Here is an 18265-nt window from a genome sequence, read left to right as displayed (position 1 = left end):
AGACCACAGACATCCTTCTCCCCAGCAATGCCCTCCAGCTCCTCCTGGGGGATCCCGAGGCGTTCCCAGGCCAGGAGAGATATGTAGACCCTCCAGCACATTCTGGGTCTGCCCCGGGGTCTCCTACCGGTTGGATGTGCCCAGAACTCCAGAGGGAGGCGTCCAGGAGGCATCATGACCAGGTGCCCGAACCACCTCAGCTAGCTCCTTTTGATGTGAGAATCGTCCCCTTATCATGGTGGAGGGGTTCTAGTGTCCCCGTGACCCTGGGGGCAGTAGCCTCTGGTCCGGTCTCCTAAGGCAAACTGGTCCCAGGTGAGGGTCCAGACCAAGAACGATTCATAGATCTCAATGAAGAGGCATTTCAGGCGTGTGGGAATCTTTGTTGGAAGAGGGAGACTGGGGCACCCTCCTGGAGTCAGACCTGGGAGGGGAACCTGCTGGTGAGTGTCTGGGCCACGGGGCCGGTCAGGCACAGCCCAAAGAAATAACATGCTTGTAGGCCGGCCCCTTAAAACTGGATTTTCAATTAGTACAGAGAAACGTTCCAGTTTCAGCAGATGAATGTGAAAACTCTGCACATATACATGTCATTCTGCACAGTGAAGCTCAAACATTAAACTGATGGAACAAGAAAAAAAAAACTGATTTTTGGGTGGAGGGGGACTTTAACTAAGAGTGAGGGTCTTATTCAAGCAGCATAAACAAGTCCAATAAAGAAAAACCTTCATCAGTTTAACCTTTTACATATTTACATCTATGAATAGTTTCAGGCTACTTCTGCATGAATGGGTATGTCCAGGACTGTTGTTTTTTTAACAAGCCGAGTGATTCATCTTCACTATAGAAGATCTTTGGTACAGTACAATGACACTACCGGCGGCTTTCCTGAATCAACAAGCGATGTTTTGCTGACTTTTTCCAGCCGTCAATCTGCTCCCCTGACGTCCATAAATGAGTTTAAGAGATTTATTCATCCGCCTAAAGATAACAATGGATTCAGAGCGACTACTTTAAGGGATATACATCGTTTCATTAGGTTTTTAGCGAGCTGAAGACCGCGAACATAAACTTTGCAATGCGTCCAATATTTGTACAATGTCAAGTTAGCTAACGTGGCTAACCACCTAGCTTAACCGGTAAACTTGTCAACATCGTAATCGGTGATGGAGAATAATGGCGGACCCTCCTCCGAGGCTCAGATTGAAGTTTCCGCTGATGTACCGAGAAGATCAAACTCAGAGCTGAAGAAACTGCGTGTGTTTCAGGTTTATAAGAGGAGGTGGTTTGTCCTGCTGGTGCTGTGTCTGTTAAACTGCTCCAACGCAACGGTGAGTTTCCTCTGAATGGTGACTGAACATATGTTGATGTTTCTTGTCAAAGTTGGATAATTTAGTTTCCTTTGCAGATACCTAAGTTGCAATTTGAGAATATTTAGTTAGTTGCCTTTAAATTGGACAACTTACATCAAATAAATAGAGCAAATAAATGTAATTTGATGTAATTTTTAAAAAATTTTAACATTAGCAAGTTTATTGTATGGAAGACCAATTCTGCCAGAAAAATAAAAAAAAAAGGATGTTGGGCATGATTAAAAATAAGTCAAAATTATGAGATACTGAGTCAAAGTTTTGACTTTCAATATTAAAATTATGAGATGCAAACTTAAAAAGGTGTTTCCCCTCCAAGTGAGCACCAACTGCGATTTCAACATTGATTTCTAGTTGAAAACTGTTTGATATTTGGTCTGAACGTCTTTTTTCTGCTCTTCTTCTGCGGTTACAACATCAATGTGTTACAAAACACAAATTTGTTTAATCATTTTGTTAATTTGTTCAGTTGTAGCTTGAAAGAAGCTTCTGAAGGTTTTTCTCCAAAGTCATATTGTGTTGGTAGGCAAAATGTGGTTTACACAAAGACGTAGTTTCAACACTTTTAATGTTTCATGTGAAACGTCATCAATATGGAGCTATATAAGCTAGTAGAGGAGGAGCCAAATCCAAATACAGTATTCAGAAAAAGCACAAATAGTGGGTTTTTACAAATATTTATTTCGTACAAATATTTAAAAAATTATTTGGTTTCAGAAAGAAAAAAGAACATTTCAAATAACAGCACACAGGTCGGGACTCGCAGCGTAGCGAGGTTACATCACTGTCTCTGTCTCTTCAAAGCCGTGAGACCTTCAAAAAATCAATAGCACTTAACATAAACATTCAATGTACAAACCTGTGTTGTCACCTTTTACACATAAGGAAATAGTAGCTGTAACTTTAATTACTGCCTTTAAGGGCTTGTTTCCCTTTTCTTTCTGAAATCCTGTGACCTTTGTCGGGCGTTTAATAACAGATGTGGTTGTGAACAGTGCAGGTAGTCGACATGTGGTGCCTCTTTATATTCGGTGGATCTTGATATCATTCCCTGGGGATCTTGTAGTTGTATAGCTGAGTGTGCCCGGAGGCAAGTGTGCCTGTCTCAGTCATGCAAACTGAGCCCCTCCCTCAGCTTTTTTTTCAGGTCCCATGGGACTCGTCCCCTCCATGGGAGCTTTTGTTTCCATGGGACTGGTGTTCCCACTCACAAAAGATGCTCAGCTGGCGGAGGGTCATTCATGATGTGGCAAATTACAGCTGATGAGCCAGTTAGACATAAATCTGTGTGACATTAGCAGCTCCACTGAGAGTTCAGGGCGTGATTTACAAAAACCAGTGGTGTGTCACTGATTGTTTATATTGTAAATTGATTTATCATACATTTTGGAAGTATGTCAATGTAGGTTAGTGTTCATACACAGAGTGTTTCTTGGTAATGTAGAAAGACGTCTGAAACTTACTGCAGAACATGAAAAAAACACAGTTTTCATTTGAAATAAATAAAAATAAAGGTGGTGAAACACTAATTGACCTATAATACTTTATGAGTTCTGACAGAAATGTATCTTTATGTACAGAAAGCTGTCAAGTCCCAAAAGTTGACATTGAACGCTTGCTCACATTTCGAGTCTTAAACTTAAAAAAAGATTAAAAACTTGAATAATAATTCTGCCCTTTTTTTAGACTTTTTTACTCAGGAAAAGTTGTTGTGTGGTTGCTTTCTGTTAAAACAAAATGAAATCCACACTCACAGACGTTTGGGTTTATTTTAAATTTGTGATATAGAAAAAACATTTTATGTTCCTCAATGTAAGGTATTGAAAATATATATTTATATTTTTTTGTTGCTTTTTTTGTCTCGGTAGTAGTGTGTCCTGGCTACAAAAAGAACCATAAGAGAAAAAAAAAACAATTTCAAAAGTAGTTTGAAGATAACAACAACTTTTTATTCTAATCAAAAATCTAAGTAATCCTCATTATGTTGCACTATACAGTATATATACAGTTTATGGATGATCTGTTTACTAATTGCAGGTGCACATGTGTGCAGAATTGTAGCTAAACATGTTATTTCAGCTGGAAGGAGCTAATGAGACTATTACAACCCAGTGTTAAATGGATTATGTGGAACTGAGGTAATTTTATGTGTAATTAAAGATACTTTTACATTTTACAGACCAGAAAAGATGCATGGAAAGTAACACTGCATTTCATTCTTGATTAACCTACTGATTATTTTACTTGATTAATTGATGTTTGTGTGGTCTGTAAAACGCAAGCAGATTGTGAAAAATGTCCATCACGAGTTCCTGGAGGCCATGCTTACAGTCCAAAACCCAAAGATAATCAGTTTATTATTATAGAGGACTGTTAAAACCAGAAAATATTCATATTTGGGAAAATTAGAAATTGGAAAAATTGCTTAAATGATTCTCAAAATCATTGCCAATCAATTTTCAGTCAACTAATCGAGCTCTAGTGGAACATTTACATGTTTTATACAGTTTAATTGATGTAAAGCGATTCAGTGATTTCAGTGATTGTGGACACTTTGCATTTTTTTTAGGAATCTGCATCTGCATGGATCATTGCAGTTTCAATGCAGCATAAAACTCCACTAATAGAAACTATAACACATGGTGGTATTGTAATAGTGAAGAGTCAAGCCATGATGCATCCTCGTTTTGCCAAAAGCAGACCTGTCCTGTTTGTTAGACCTGTCAGGTCTGTAGAATAACAAAAAAATAGGAATGTGTGAAAATGTAATTCTCATCCCGTAAGCTCTCCAGTCTGCAGGGGACAGAGCCGGCATTGTGTGTCCAAATCAGCTGACCAGCGTCAACTCTGCCACATAAATTAGGTTTTCTTCATTGTCCACAAAACTGAGAATTGTACTGCTGCTTCCTTTGTTCCAATGTTAAGTTTAGAGGTCGGATTCATTCAGTCTGTGTGTGTATCAGTCCCGCATGCTGCTTTTTTTTACCCTAATTACACTTCTGTTGCTACTACGCAGTTCTCCCGGTTAGTGTGAGTGTATAAACGCTGGGTTAATTTATCAGCAGTCAGTCTTGTTGACCTTGTTATGATATTTACGTTGTAGTATCGTAACCTTGATGTTGGTTCACTGTGTTCATGTGCGCCAAAGAAAACTCGGAAGAATCAGGTTACGGCAGACAATCAGAGAATGTGTTAACATGCACTGCAGTAAACTGGTCAATGTTTAACAAATATTTACATGCTCACCAAGTATTTTTATAAGATTTTCTTATATGCTGTATAGTCAAAGAGCCCATAGTTTTACATATATTCTGAATGTCTGTGTTAAGCTATAAAAAACAAGTTATTTGGGGATTAACTATTCCTAATTTTAGCTCCAGCTTAACTGAGACTTTGGATTTAATTATTTAGTTCTAATAATGTGCACTTTTATCCCTCTGCACTGCTGCCATAGAGGTACTGTGATCTCTCTGTGACGGACACATATGTTTAAATATTCATATACCTGAATACATGGTCAAGAAACCAGGTTTCTCCACCAGAAATGTAGCTCTGTTTACTAGGTTTCTCTAAATCCTCCAATAACAGAAACCAGGTTTCTCATTTACATGACATTTAATAAATAAGGTTACTACATCATTCTGACAGTAAAATGGTTATTTACAGTATGTAAATCTTCTGCTAATAGCAACAGATGGGTTAAAATTATAAACAAAACCAACAATGTCTCAACTTTTAAGCATCAGGGAATTTTCTACAGACCGTTGTCTCTTTCTTGGACGTATTTTTGCACCTTTTCAGTATTTTTGCATCACAGTATTTATCTTGCTGTCCTCAGATTGTGCAGCAGTCGGTGTCCTGTTGTAGCCTGTTTGGACAGAACGGCTTGTATGTTGTGTTACGTGCGGTCATAGATGGAAAGAACACGCCTGGTTAAATCATAGAAATTCATTTCTGTCTCACATGAGCTCAGCAAGTCTTCTCATTTCCTCCTTTTGTAATCATGTGACGCTCATGCCCAGGTCACATGACTACAAGCGACTGGTTTTGTAGGACTGACCACTTAAAGGATAAACTGAGAAACTGGGGTTGATATGTTTTGATACTTGCAGAAAATCAATGTGTTTGATCAGATCTTAAATATTATTACACATTAAAAATACTCAATATGAGGAATCTTAGAGTTATTCAACCAATTGGAATTTTGAAAGATTTTAGGATCCTTTCATCTATTATCAACATGATACTTTTAACATAATATAATCAACAATATCATTAAATAAAATTGTTGTTATACACTGATTTCATTGATTCACAGCTGAAATTATCCTGTAATAAAATAAGTTAATCATGTTAATGAACTAGAGCTGCAATGATTAGTTGATGGACAGAAAATTAATCAGCAACTATTTTAATTGAAATATTATTTAAGTCATTTTTTTAAGCAAAAACATCCAAAAGAATTGCTGGTTCATCTTCTCAACTGGGTTCAATTTGATGCTTTTCTTTTCTCACACATGATAGTAATAATATCTAGATAATATCTTTTGGTTTTGGACTGTTGGTCGGACAAAACAAGAGGTTTTAAAGACATCACCATTCATTCTGGGAAACTATTATGATCGATTTTTCACTGTTTTCTGACATTTTACAGACAAAACAATTAATAGATTAATCGATAATGTCAATAATCGTCGCAGTGTTATCTGACATCTGTGGCACAAATCAACCGACGTCACAGACAGAGACTGAAACTTCAGCGTCAGCATCCTGCTGACATCAGCCTTTAGTTTTTACCACGTCTTTGTCCTGAGTCGACATTTTAAAACGCTGGCCGGGGTCGACTCAAATCTTAACACACAGCAGGTTTACAAGAGGTCACTCGGGATTTTATCCCATCTGGTGAAACTGTACTCAGATCGAGGATTTAAAACCACACAGAGAAACCACACAGTCAAGACTGAACTGATATTCACATTTTACAAATCATTTGTTTAAAGAACAGACTGATGTGATCCCACATTTTATTTTATTTCTAAAAATCCACAGTTAATGTTCTGATGTAGCTGACTATCACTGTGCTTCTTCTTCTTCTCTTTTTTTTATGCATTTCTCAATTTTGATATTTGTTTTAAGATATTTTAATCTTTTATTTTTTAATAAAAGATATTGTAAAGTATATATAGGAAACGTGCTATATTTAAGCAACATTTCAATAATTGTTGCATCTATAAACTATCGAGCAACAATAAGAAAATCAAATTAATCTGGACTTCTTACATTAAGCTTTCTGCAGGGTGCTGATGATGTAATATTTGTGTATTTAGAAGTGCAAACATATCTAAAGCTGCCTTTCCAAAACAATAAATATCACATTTTCATAGACAATTAGTGTCTTACATTCTTATCTCAGTCTTTAAGAAATACCAACCAATCCCATCCTCAAGTTACAAATAGCATTTTGAATATTTTTTTGTCAATATTGACGTTAGTAGTCTTCCATAGTGAGTTTTATTTCCACAAATTAGTATTAACAGTCATTTTATAAGAGCGGCTGGAACTTTTATTAGACAGACCTAAATTTTGAATAAAACCTGTCACGTGTGTTCCCAGATATGGCTGACCTTTGCACCAGTAGCAGACCAGTCTGCAGAGTACCTGAATGTCACTCTGGAGGATATCAACTGGTTATCACTGGTCTATATGGTGGTGGCCATACCGCTCAGCTTCGGGACCACCTGGATGCTGGACACCTTCGGGCTTCGGATCACGGTACAAACTGCACTCTGAACACTAATAAGGTGTTGTTGTATAATCAGCATGTTTTCATTGACACATTATAATGAACCTGTACATTTTCCAGGTACCCTACTGTTCCTTTTTTTAACACTGGAGGATGTGTTTAATTATACCAGTTCAAACAGTCGGGTCAACACAAACATTTAACCAAGTGGCTTTTAGAAGTGTGGAGGAAAGCAACAGTCCAGGAGGAGAAAGATATTAATAGTCTTAAAGATGTTTCTGCTGGAAGGCTTCTGCACAGGAAGCTAAACTGAAGGAACTGACATCTGTGTCAAGAGAGGAAATCACACTGGAGTCTTTACTGGTAGTTTAAAAAGAGGAATCGTGTTTTTAAACTGTGACTCAGCACGTCGGTGTAACGGCATGAGACCATGTCAGATCATTTTTAAAAAGAAAAACAAGCAAAAACCTCCAAAGCGACTGAATATGAATGATGAATAAATACAATATGACAATAACCTTGAAATAAACTGTAACAAGAAACAGACAATTACAACAAATCAGGACAGAAACTACATAATACAAAGAAATGGCAGATACATTTTAATTAGGGATGTCTAACAGTCGGTTGTCCATCGTTTTGCTCTAAACTGAAATATCTCAACAACCTTTGAACAGGTTGTCATGATATTTGGTGCAGACGTTCATGGTTCCTGGAGGATGAATCCTGATGACTTTGTCGATTCTTTGACTTTTCCTCTCGTGTCACCAGCAGGTTGACGTTTGTCGTTCTGAGATTGTAATTACTTACTAAATACCTGCAAAACTAACGACATTCTCATCAGCCTCAGATGCACTTTGTGTTGGAAATATAAATGTTAGTCAGCTAAACCAGGATGATAAACCTGCTAAACATCAAACACGTTAGCATTTAGCTCAAAGCACTGCTGTGCCCAAGTACAACTGACTGTACACTCTTAGTGTGGTTGTTTTGTGTAATATTATAACATATCTAACATATATATAAATGTCCGTGTCTTTTCTTTAATGCATACATTATGTGATGTAAACTTTATAAAGGTTTTTCCAATGACTGGGCATCTAGCAGCTCTATCTGGGGATAAATTGTCTGTTGCATAAGAACTGATGGTGTGTTGTGTGTAGACAAAGAACTGTGTAGTAAACATGAGCAGTGATACAGTGAAGTGCAGAACAGTTACAGCAGTTATCTCTCGGTACCGAAGACGGAGGAATAAAATGTGTATAATCTCTTGAATGTGTCTGACCTTTCACCTCTCTGCTATCTGGACTTTGCAGCTGATTCTGGGGTCCTGGTTGAACATGTTCGGAGCCCTGCTGCGCTACTTGGGGACCCTGCCTGGTGAAAGTTTTGCAGTCCGATACATAGTAGTGATGTCGGGTCAGACCCTCGGTGCCCTGGCTCAGCCCCTCATCATCTTCACCCCCACCAAGCTGGCAGCTCTCTGGTTCCCCGACCACCAGCGCGCCACTGCTAACACCATCGCCTCCATGTGTGAGTGAATTACTGTTTATTATTACTGAGAGCTCAGTGTGACTCTAGCAACTCGATGGGGATCAGATATAATAATATAAAAGATAATATAATATGAAAGAAAGCAGGAATAACTTTCATTCTAATTATTATCAGATGCTTTGAAATCATTGAACATGTTTGATTATTACTTTTGACTTTGTTTAAAGAAACAATCTTATCGTTTTGTTTAATCTGTCGGTCACATGAGCAGCTAATAAACCTTTGAACATCTAAAAGCTGTTTCACATGTGGAGTTGTTTAATGGCAACTGAAGAAAAGAAAACTACTTATTTTACTTTTTTTTGGCCCATCCATCAAGTCCTTTCCTTTTCCAAAAAAACACATTCGGCTGATTAAATGATGACAACAGCTTGTGAATTTTGGTAAAACTGGACTAAACTTTAATAGAAAAAACACAGCGACATGCAAGTGAGGCTTGAAAAATATCAGATTGATGAAAGACATTTAGATAAAAAGTACAGAGCTTTTTTTTGTGCTTTAATCCCTCAGATTGTCTAAAAGACAATAATTTACTTTTTCTATAAATGTTTCTTAATCATTTATTTTTCCAGGTTATTTGACCCAAAATTTAAACAATGTCTCTTAAACAAAGCTTCATGGTCACTATTATTGTTGTCAGTGTTATTATTATTGACATTATTATTTGTGAGTTATATATTTCTTTGTGCTTTGTGTCGTTTTGACCAGTTGTCATCAGTTTCAGTTTCAGCGCGTGCTGTAAAGTTTAGGGAGGCTCATGTGTACACAGCAACGTCCAGAGATGATTAACCAGCATAAAACAGTTCATTTGAATTATGGTTTTATTGTGTACAGAAAGAGAAATAAGTTCTATAGAAATTTCTAGACTTAATGAAAAGAGACCAAATAAGAGCAAGTAGAATAAGAAGCTTTTTTATGTATTGAGTATTTAAAGATAAGAACTGAGACGTCTGAAACTGGGAATAGAAAGTGTAGTAAGTCAGCATTGATTCTTTATTTAGGACAGAAGCCAGAATAACTCCCACTTCTGGTTTCCCTCCTCAGCTAATCCCCTGGGCGTCCTCCTCGCTAACATCATGTCGCCCGTGATGGCTGAAACATCTGCACGCATCCCCACCTTGGTGAGTTGAACTAAGAGGAGAAGTCTTCAGAGAAATGTTCCCGTGCTGTGTCTGTGTTGTGAAGGACTCCGGCAGTTCAGTGTCACCAATTAGTTTTGATTCACCTTTGATCATTGAACCAGTATAATAGACCAGTTGGGATAATCTGGGAGGGAAAAGCAAACAAACTCTTGATAAACCCTCCGCCCTGCTACACGCCAAGCAGACATTTTTAGCGACTGAGCATTTAGCCGCTAAAGAGCCAGAAGTATTTCTCAAAAGTATGATAATGATGCTCTGTTTATGTGTAAATAAGCAACCGTTTGCATTGTGTATTTATTAGCCTGCTGTACACTTCTCCTGCTCCCAACTGGCCCAAAAAACTCATTGTTGCAGCTTTAATGATGTAAAAGTTGAACCAGCTGCTGTTGAAGCTCTCTGAGCCAGATGTGTAAACAGATGTATGAATGTATCACAACGTGTTGTGCAGATACAGCAAATATTTACAGGTATTACCATATAAATAAAATCAGATGAACTACACGTCCATTCATTTATGGAACATCCCACTTAACTGCATTTTTAAAGAGAAAAATGCCCAAATTTTCTGGTTCCAGCTTCTTAAATGTGAATATTTTCTGACATCTTTATTCATTCTATGATTTTAAACTAAACATCTTCAGGTTGTGGACTGTTGGTCGGCACAAAACAAGACATTTCAGCATTTTTTCCAAACAACTAGTCAATTAATTGAGAAAATAATCATCATATGATCGTTAGTTGCAGCCCTACTTAACACACCCCCCTCCCCAAATAAACATGGCTTGACAAGGTCGGCCTAGAATCACAGGACTCCCTCAGTGCATTGTGGGATTGCAGCAGTTGAACCGGTGTGTATCTGCGGCTCTGACCGCCTCACCCTGCTAATGATGATAAACGGTCTTTGATTTAAGGTGCTAACATCCATTTATCATCATATTACCTGTGTTTTCCTCCTCCAGCTGCTTGCCTATGCAATCCCCGCATGCATCATCTGTTTCCTAGCAACAGTCGGGATACGGAGCAGCGCCCCCCCGACGCCGCCGTCAGCCAGCGCTGAGCTCTCCACCTCCGAGCCCTTCGTACAGGGGATCAAACTGGTAAGGACGCACGAGGACAGAGAAGACAGATGTGCTGGAGCTTTCACGTCTTCACATCACACTCACACTCATCACTCACTGCATATGGGAGCAGTACCGGTCCAAACTAGCTGTGATGTCATAAAATCATTCTTGCACGTACACGCCTTGAACTGAGATTTAAGGTGAGCACAGAGAAACTTTCCTCCTGCAGCAGATGAAGTGAAAACAGCCTCCTAGTGTCAAACTCTGCACGTACAGTCCAGACAGAAAGTATTTGGAGACATTTTTACACGTATTTGTCCTTCAGGCCAAGTCTCAGCTTTAATTTGAGCAGGTTTACATCAACATAGAAAGAACTGTGTGTGTGTGATGTAAAGCTCTTTTAACACATAATACCCAAAGTTTAGGGGTTAAATAGTAATTGGACAGATGCACAAAGACAAATAAAATCATCATATTTAATATTTGGACTCTGGCTGAGCCTCTTTACTACATCCAACCCCATAACGACTGAAGAGTTTATCATGAATCATCATCATCATCATCTGGGTGCAATAATCAAATATTCAGATAGACAGGCAGGAAACCAGACCAGAAGGAAACCAGAAGGAGCCAATCACTCATACGTTTACAGATGTTTATGATATTCATTTTAAAACCTCATTAAAATGCAGTTAAACACTTAAGTAACTTTATTAAAAACAATATAGTTTAATCTAAAACACTGCTGATGTTGTTAAGGTGGATCGTACTCAGGTCAGCTGGTGTTGGTACAGTATCTGCTGCTCATGCTCACAATGATGATATTGATACTGTAGCTGCAGTACTCGTGTTTCTATCACTGCTGAAGCGATAATAGTTGGTTCATTCAGAGGAAATTAGTTTACAGTTTTAAGTGATTCAACAAAAAAATGCAGGACATTCCCTCCTTCAGCTTCTCAGATGTGGGGATTTCCTGCTTTTCATCTTTTTTAACTGAATCTCTTTGTGTTGTCGACTGTCGGTTGAACAAAACAAACATTTTGAAGATGTCACGTTGAGCTCCTGAAACTGATTAGATTAAATCAGATTAGATTAGTTTTAATTTGTGAAAATGTGTTTTACGTCACAAGATATACATAACAAAACAGAAACAATCCACCACTCATCAAAGCGTTACACACCTTTGTATTCTAGTTATATATTACAAACATGCAGCTGCTTCCACATCGACATCTTATAGTTTAAAAGATGAACTGAAAAAAAGAATACATGGATTAATCACTAATAAAAATAGGCTATACATCAGTAGAATCTAGTTTCTACTCACAACATGACATTTCTACTGACAGCATTTATAAGCTGGACAATGACACTTCATTCACCTCCTCTGCACCAACAGCAGCAGCAGCAGCGTTACCCGCGGCGACGGAGTTTCTACCTGCAGGGACTGACATTTCTCTCCGCAGCGACGGCGTTTCTAACCGGGCTGATGATGAGTGTGTGTGTGGTGATGACTTTTCTACCTGCAGAGAGGATGTTCTTACCCTCCTCAATGACATTTTCACCTGAATCTGCTGCTGATATTTTATTTCTACCTGCACACAAAGTCTTTTCTAATAATTTAGTGAATCAGTTTCATGGTGGCAGATCTGATGTTTCCCTTCACGTTTTGGGGTAATGGGGTAACAGACCACACCAACAGCCGTACGTGACAACCAGCACACCAGCAATATTTCTACAGAGGTGGAAAAAAAAATCCCATGTTCCATGTTAAAGGATAATTTCAGGTTTTTAAAACTTGGGTTTAATTTATGCTTGAATTATCTTTTAACAAAGGAGGAAGTTTGGGGAGAGATGTTTCCTAGGTTTTTCAAAATTTGATTAATATTCTGTATTTTCATAAAAAAAACAGTTTTGAGTATTAGTAGTAGTAATGGGCTTTATCTGTCATTCTGTCTTTTTACTGCACTTCCATAAAGTTGGGGTTTTGTGTGAGAGGCGGATTAAAGACAACAAGATGCTCAAAATCAATGAGGCAGAGGCCGACACGTCCTGACTTTAGTCAGTAGTCAGTAGTATGTTAAAGCTATAACACTGGATCCTACAGTTCCCATAATGCAACTAGTATAGTATAGTCTTTCCGGAACCCACAACTAGTAAATTGGTCCTCTGATGAGCAGAATTGGTGGAGTTTCCCTTTAACAACAATAACTGTAAAGGTTGTTTCTGGTTCTTTATTCAAACTAAGGTGTGAAGAATAGAGAGTGTTGTGTTGTACAGTTGGTTCCAGCTTCTTAATGTGAATATTTTTAGTTTCTTTAATCCTCATATGATTTTAAACTGAACTCCCAACTATCTTTGGGTTGTGGACTGTTGACATTTAGGTTGCATCTTGGTTTTTGGGAAACATTGATTGACATTTTTGACGATTTTCTAACATTTTAAGGACTGATAATTGATTAATTGAGAAAATAATCGTAAGATTAATTGATAATGAAAGTAATCATTAGTTGGAGCCCTAAAGAAAATTAGATACAGAAATTCACATCTAAATCTAAACAGTTTGGTTTATGTTGTTACATTGCTGCTGGTCTCTGGAGGGTCAGTGTCAGTGCTCAGAGGCGTTTTAATGCTGGTGTGGGAGGGAAACCTGCATCCAGTCTAGTTCTCCCACTTTGATTCTGTTGGTTTGTTGCACATGTTCAAATCGTATTGTTTTGTTTACAGCAAATTTATTTTGTATTTGTTTGATCACTGTGGCATCATCTTTTATTTTCAGTTTTCATGTTCTCTTTGTGAGTTTTATTTTGGCGGTACAGTGACCTCGTTCTCCTTGGACGATCAGTCTTTTCTTAACGAGCTCTCTCTCTCTCTCTCCTCCTCAGTTACTGAAGAACAAAGCCTACCTCGTGCTGCTGCTGTGCTTCGGCTCAGGCATCGCTGTCTTCACCTGCTTCTCCACACTGCTGGAGCAGATCCTGTGTGTGCAGGGATACACCAACGTAAGCACGCCACAGGATTAGACTCCATATTGATCCCTAAGGGGGTCAATTAGGTATTATTGTTATCAGATGAGCAATAAAATCAACACATGCAGCATATATGAGAATAAATGTTTGTGGTTTTACAGTTTCCAGTTTCCAGTACAGTTTGCTCTGATGATATTTAATAAACTTATAACATCTCATCTCTGCAGGACTTCGCCGGCTTGTGCGGCGCTCTCTTCATCGTGTTTGGCGTCGTGGGCGCCGGCGTGCTGGGTCTCTACGTGGACAAAACCAAGAAGTTCACCGAAGCCACGAAGATCAACATGAGCCTCACCGCTCTGGCGTGCATCGCCTTCTCAGTGGTGAGAACGCCACACAGAGAGGGTTGAGAGATGAAGACTTGTTTATTTAAAGCAGAGGAAACAGTCTGATGACAAGTGGAAGTTTGTTTTAATGAAGTTTTTTTAGTTACAGGTTGAAAACAGCAAATCATCTGTTCAACCAGCTAAAGTGTGTGTATAGTGTGCATTTTCTGTTAATAAAGTTTCCATTTCTTGAATCTTTCCAGGTGTCTCAGATGCGAGAGCAGAAAGCAGCCGTGGCCGCCGTCTGCTCTCTCTTTGGCTTTTTTGGTTTCTCCATTTACCCGGTTGCCATGGAGCTGTCCGTTGAGTGTTCGTACCCGGTTGGAGAAGCAACATCAGCCGGACTCATCTTCATATCGGGGTACTGATGTCTGAGCAAAACATACCTGTAAACATCTGATCAAGGGTCAACGCTAAAAATATGCCAGAAAATATCTGGATTTTCTAGAAGGTTCAGATCAGTTAAAACTTAATTATCTTTTATTATTTAATGGTTTCTGCTGAAAGAAAACAGTTCACAGTGAATTAGCAGCTCAGAATGATGCTTTAAATAGAAAATAGAGAGAAAAACAAGGAGAAATGGGTTGTTGATTACAGGGCTGCAACAATTATTTTCATCATTGATTAATCTGCACATTATTTTGTTAATTAATCCATTAATCGTTTGGTTTATTAAATGTCAGAAAATAGTGAAAAACACCCTGCATGACGTCCTAAAGCCTGAAACAACAGCTCCATGTTGCTTATTTTATCTGACCAACAGTTTAAAACCCAAAAATGATTCAATGTACAGAAAGAAAAGCAGCGATTCTTCTTAATAAAGAAGCTGGAAACAATGAATGTTTGGCATTTAGTTGTTTCTAGTTGATAATGCAGCCATAATCCCTCAAAGTGAGTTAAAAAGACAATTAATCGTCTTTTTCTTTTGCTGCAGATGTTTTATCTTATTTCCATCCAGATTTGTATTTTACATTCTTTAAATCAGATTTCATCTGTTTATTATGTTTTTAAAAAACATTTAAACTGATCAGTTCCTGGACTTCAAACAAAACCAAACAACCATAACTGATGGTTTATATTATTATTACATTGGCAGCTTTTCTTCTGTCCTCCTGCGAGATCAATCACAGATTACAGAGACTAAAGTCTTTTTTAATTCCTCATTTTGGTCTTTCTTATTTATATTAATAGTGAAGTTTCCTTGTGATCTTCTCCAGACAGATCCAGTCTGTTCTCTACATAATCCTCCTTCAGGCTTTGACCAATCGGATCGCTGACTCTCCGCTGTCAACATGCGGCGATGCGGTCCTGAGCTGGAGGGGTAGGTCACACTGTGAACCTCTAACGAAGGAGAAACAAACCTCGCAGCGTCCTCACACTCACTCCGTCTGCTCTTTTTTTTTTACTTTGTTTTGGTTTAAAGCAACAAAGACTTGATAAGTGGCTGAACTGGAGTATCTCTCTGTTTACTGACTCCAGTTACTGTTTGTTTTTCTCCGTCAGTGCCCATGCTGGTGATGGCAGGACTCTGCAGCCTTTTCACCTGCTGCTTCGTTATTTTCTTCCACACGCGGTACAGACGACTGGAGGCTGAAGAAGCCGCCACCTACGGGACCAAACAAAGCAACGTCTCCACCGCCGCTGAGCACGCTCCGGCTGTGGAGACGTGAACCTGCTCACGGGTCGCTCACACCATGACACGGACTACAGTCTGTTTTATTTGGTACGAAACAGGGTTGAAAAGCAGTTTGTTTTAGTTCTTGTAACCTCTGATTTATGGGTAAAATAGTTGTTTTTTTTAAAATCAAGACATTCCTGTGTGTATTAATTCTTTTGTATGACGTCGGGGCCAAAACCAGAAACTACCTTCATACTGTAGCTACTAACAAGTAACATGTAACCCTTAGCTCATCCACTGTTTATCTGCAGAAATACACTCAGCTGATTATTCTCATTGTTCATTCAATAAATGCATCACAGAGACACTATTTCCAGTAACTAGTTAGCTGGGAAAGTGGACATAAAAATGTAACTTTCCTGCATTAATTATGTGGACTTTAAGTGGCTATAATTGATATTTTTTTATAAAAAAAATAATGCGTCAAATAACTGTGTGTAGTGTCAGAGGCGTTGCTCATAGAGAATTATCAGCGACTCTGCAGCTTTCTAGTGAGTTTCAGCTCGTTGTTTATCTGTCCGGCTGCAACTTTACTGTTTTGGTTGACTCTCACGGTTCTCATAGTGTCGTTTTTGGCCGCAGCAGGCAGCCGTTTATATAAAAAAAAAAGCTTTAAAAAGCCGCTGTACGCTACCTGCTCAGCACCAAACAGGAAACAGACACAGTTAGCTGTAGACTAGCTGGTGAACATAGCGGAGCATTCAGCAGCTAAAGAGCCAGATGTTTCCCTCAGTGTTTTGTTAAAATTCTCAGGATTTCATCCATCAGTCACCAAAGCAAAGACCTGAACTGTTGCCCAACTCACAACACAGCAGGACAAACTGTGTTACCTTCTTCAACTGTGGAGACGCTCGTTGATTCTTTAGCATACTGACGACAAAACCTGAAGTTTCTGATCACACAAACATTTTTTCTGCTGTCAGACTCCACTGGAGCTGCTTGAAACATCTGGATGTGATGTCACATCATCATAGGCACATATATGTACAGAAATAAGAAACATACACTGATGAACGTTTGATCAAACTGCATTAAAACCACTTTGAACGGTGCTGCTGACTAACACGGTTTTAAAATGTTATCATTTTACACATTAAAGCAGATTGTTTCTGCTTGTTTCAGACCAAACATGTCGATGAGCAGATAAACCAAACAGAATAAAGCTGTTGTAATCTCATCATGTTGATTTATGTGTGTTTGTACTGTGGAAGAAAAAAAAACCTCTAATAACACCACCCAAGATGTTCAAATACTAACAGACGCTCTGAAACAGGTTGGAAGCATTAAAGACAAAGACGTTTGTGCAATAAAGATGGTCAGTACTGATTCTGTTGAATATCAAAATGAACTGTGGTGTCATTAATGCACATATAGATGTTGTATATATGGTAATGTATGAGTGACATGTCTGTATGCCTTTTTTTTTTAAGATTGTAAAATGTGTCCTTATTAAAGCTGACAAATCTTTCTTTTGGGAGTTAATGTGTTCATAATACTGTAAATAACTAACATGATTAAAATGACATGATGAGTTATGTGTTCTTTTGTTTTTCTTGAAGAGGAAACAGGCTTATCTAACTTTATACTTCCAGTTTTCTCAGATATGGTCATCTGAAGAGCACATTAAGATTCTTATCTTGTTCAAAAATCCAGAATCTATGAATATGCATCATTTCCAAAGTTCAACTGATGGACACAAAGATACTTTCTTCACTGTAAAGTCCGTTCTTGTCGCATATTGAACCACGATTGGCTCCGAACTAGTTGTGATCTCATGCTGGTTGCAGGTTAAACGTGTTAAATAAACTCAGATGAAGGTGAAAACAGCCTCCTAGCGTCCGACATCGTTCTGCACATGAAGGTCAAACACTTGAGAATAAAATCTCACCTGTTTGGCTCTCGAGGCCGCTCAGCAGGAACAGCAGCGACATGTTTTTATTCAGTGTGTTGAGTGTTTAAAGGACATTACCGCAGTATATTTTCCTCTAAAAGTTAAGTGATGTATGTAGTTCTGTTTCCGAGGCAGACTTCTTGTACAACAGCAGCGACACTGAACAAAAACTGCTCAGACGGTTTTATTGTACAAGTTTTAATCAGCTGTACATGTGGTTCTTCATATCAGCGGTGGGCAACACTGACCGGCTGGAAACAGATGTTTCATAAAAGGTTAAAACGGGTTCAAATGACAAAAGAAAAACCAAAACATCTGCTGGTTTCAACTGAAATCTGAAGTCTGGAGTTCCCATAAAGAAAAAAAGCTCTGTTTGCTACATTATGAAGGATGTCTGAGGTTATTATTTCATCAAAAACGTTCATTATTCATAATCAAGATGACCGTTAGCAGGAGTTCATGTTGTTATTAAGA

At 38.4% G+C, this 18265-nt stretch overlaps 2 protein-coding genes across 2 annotated transcripts in view; one reads left to right on the top strand and one right to left on the bottom strand.

The window, feature by feature from the left end:
* Window positions 1–278: 278 nt before the first annotated feature.
* Window positions 279–17435, top strand: slc49a3 (solute carrier family 49 member 3). Its single transcript, XM_067599992.1, has 10 exons — window positions 279–1331; window positions 6984–7142; window positions 8430–8646; window positions 9712–9788; window positions 10769–10906; window positions 13756–13872; window positions 14067–14219; window positions 14426–14583; window positions 15440–15543; window positions 15726–17435. Exons 1-10 carry the CDS (start codon window positions 1167–1169, stop codon window positions 15890–15892), a joined length of 1455 nt encoding a protein of 484 aa, XP_067456093.1. The 5' UTR covers window positions 279–1166; the 3' UTR covers window positions 15893–17435.
* LOC137189883 (sperm microtubule associated protein 2-like) overlaps window positions 11016–18265 on the bottom strand; it is a 96091-nt gene continuing 88841 nt past the window's right edge. Inside the window, exon 9 of the mRNA XM_067599995.1 lies at window positions 11016–11026. The gene's annotated coding sequence lies outside the window, so the exon portion shown is untranslated. The remainder of the gene's footprint in view (window positions 11027–18265) is intronic.

The sequence above is a fragment of the Thunnus thynnus genome, chromosome 9 (genome assembly GCF_963924715.1).
Source record: "Thunnus thynnus chromosome 9, fThuThy2.1, whole genome shotgun sequence".
Lineage (NCBI taxonomy): Eukaryota > Metazoa > Chordata > Actinopteri > Scombriformes > Scombridae > Thunnus > Thunnus thynnus.
Note: the sequence above shows the minus strand (reverse complement) of the source record. Positions and strands in the feature narration are given on the sequence as shown.

Coding starts and splice junctions, on each gene's coding strand:
- slc49a3 (XM_067599992.1), top strand. CDS start 1,167: ATGGAGAATAATGGCGGACCCTCCTCCGAGGCTCAGATTGAAGTTTCC. Junction 13,873..14,066: donor GTGTGCAGGGATACACCAAC/GTAAGCACGCCA, acceptor TCATCTCTGCAG/GACTTCGCCGGCTTGTGCGG. Junction 15,544..15,725: donor TGCGGTCCTGAGCTGGAGGG/GTAGGTCACACT, acceptor TTTCTCCGTCAG/TGCCCATGCTGGTGATGGCA.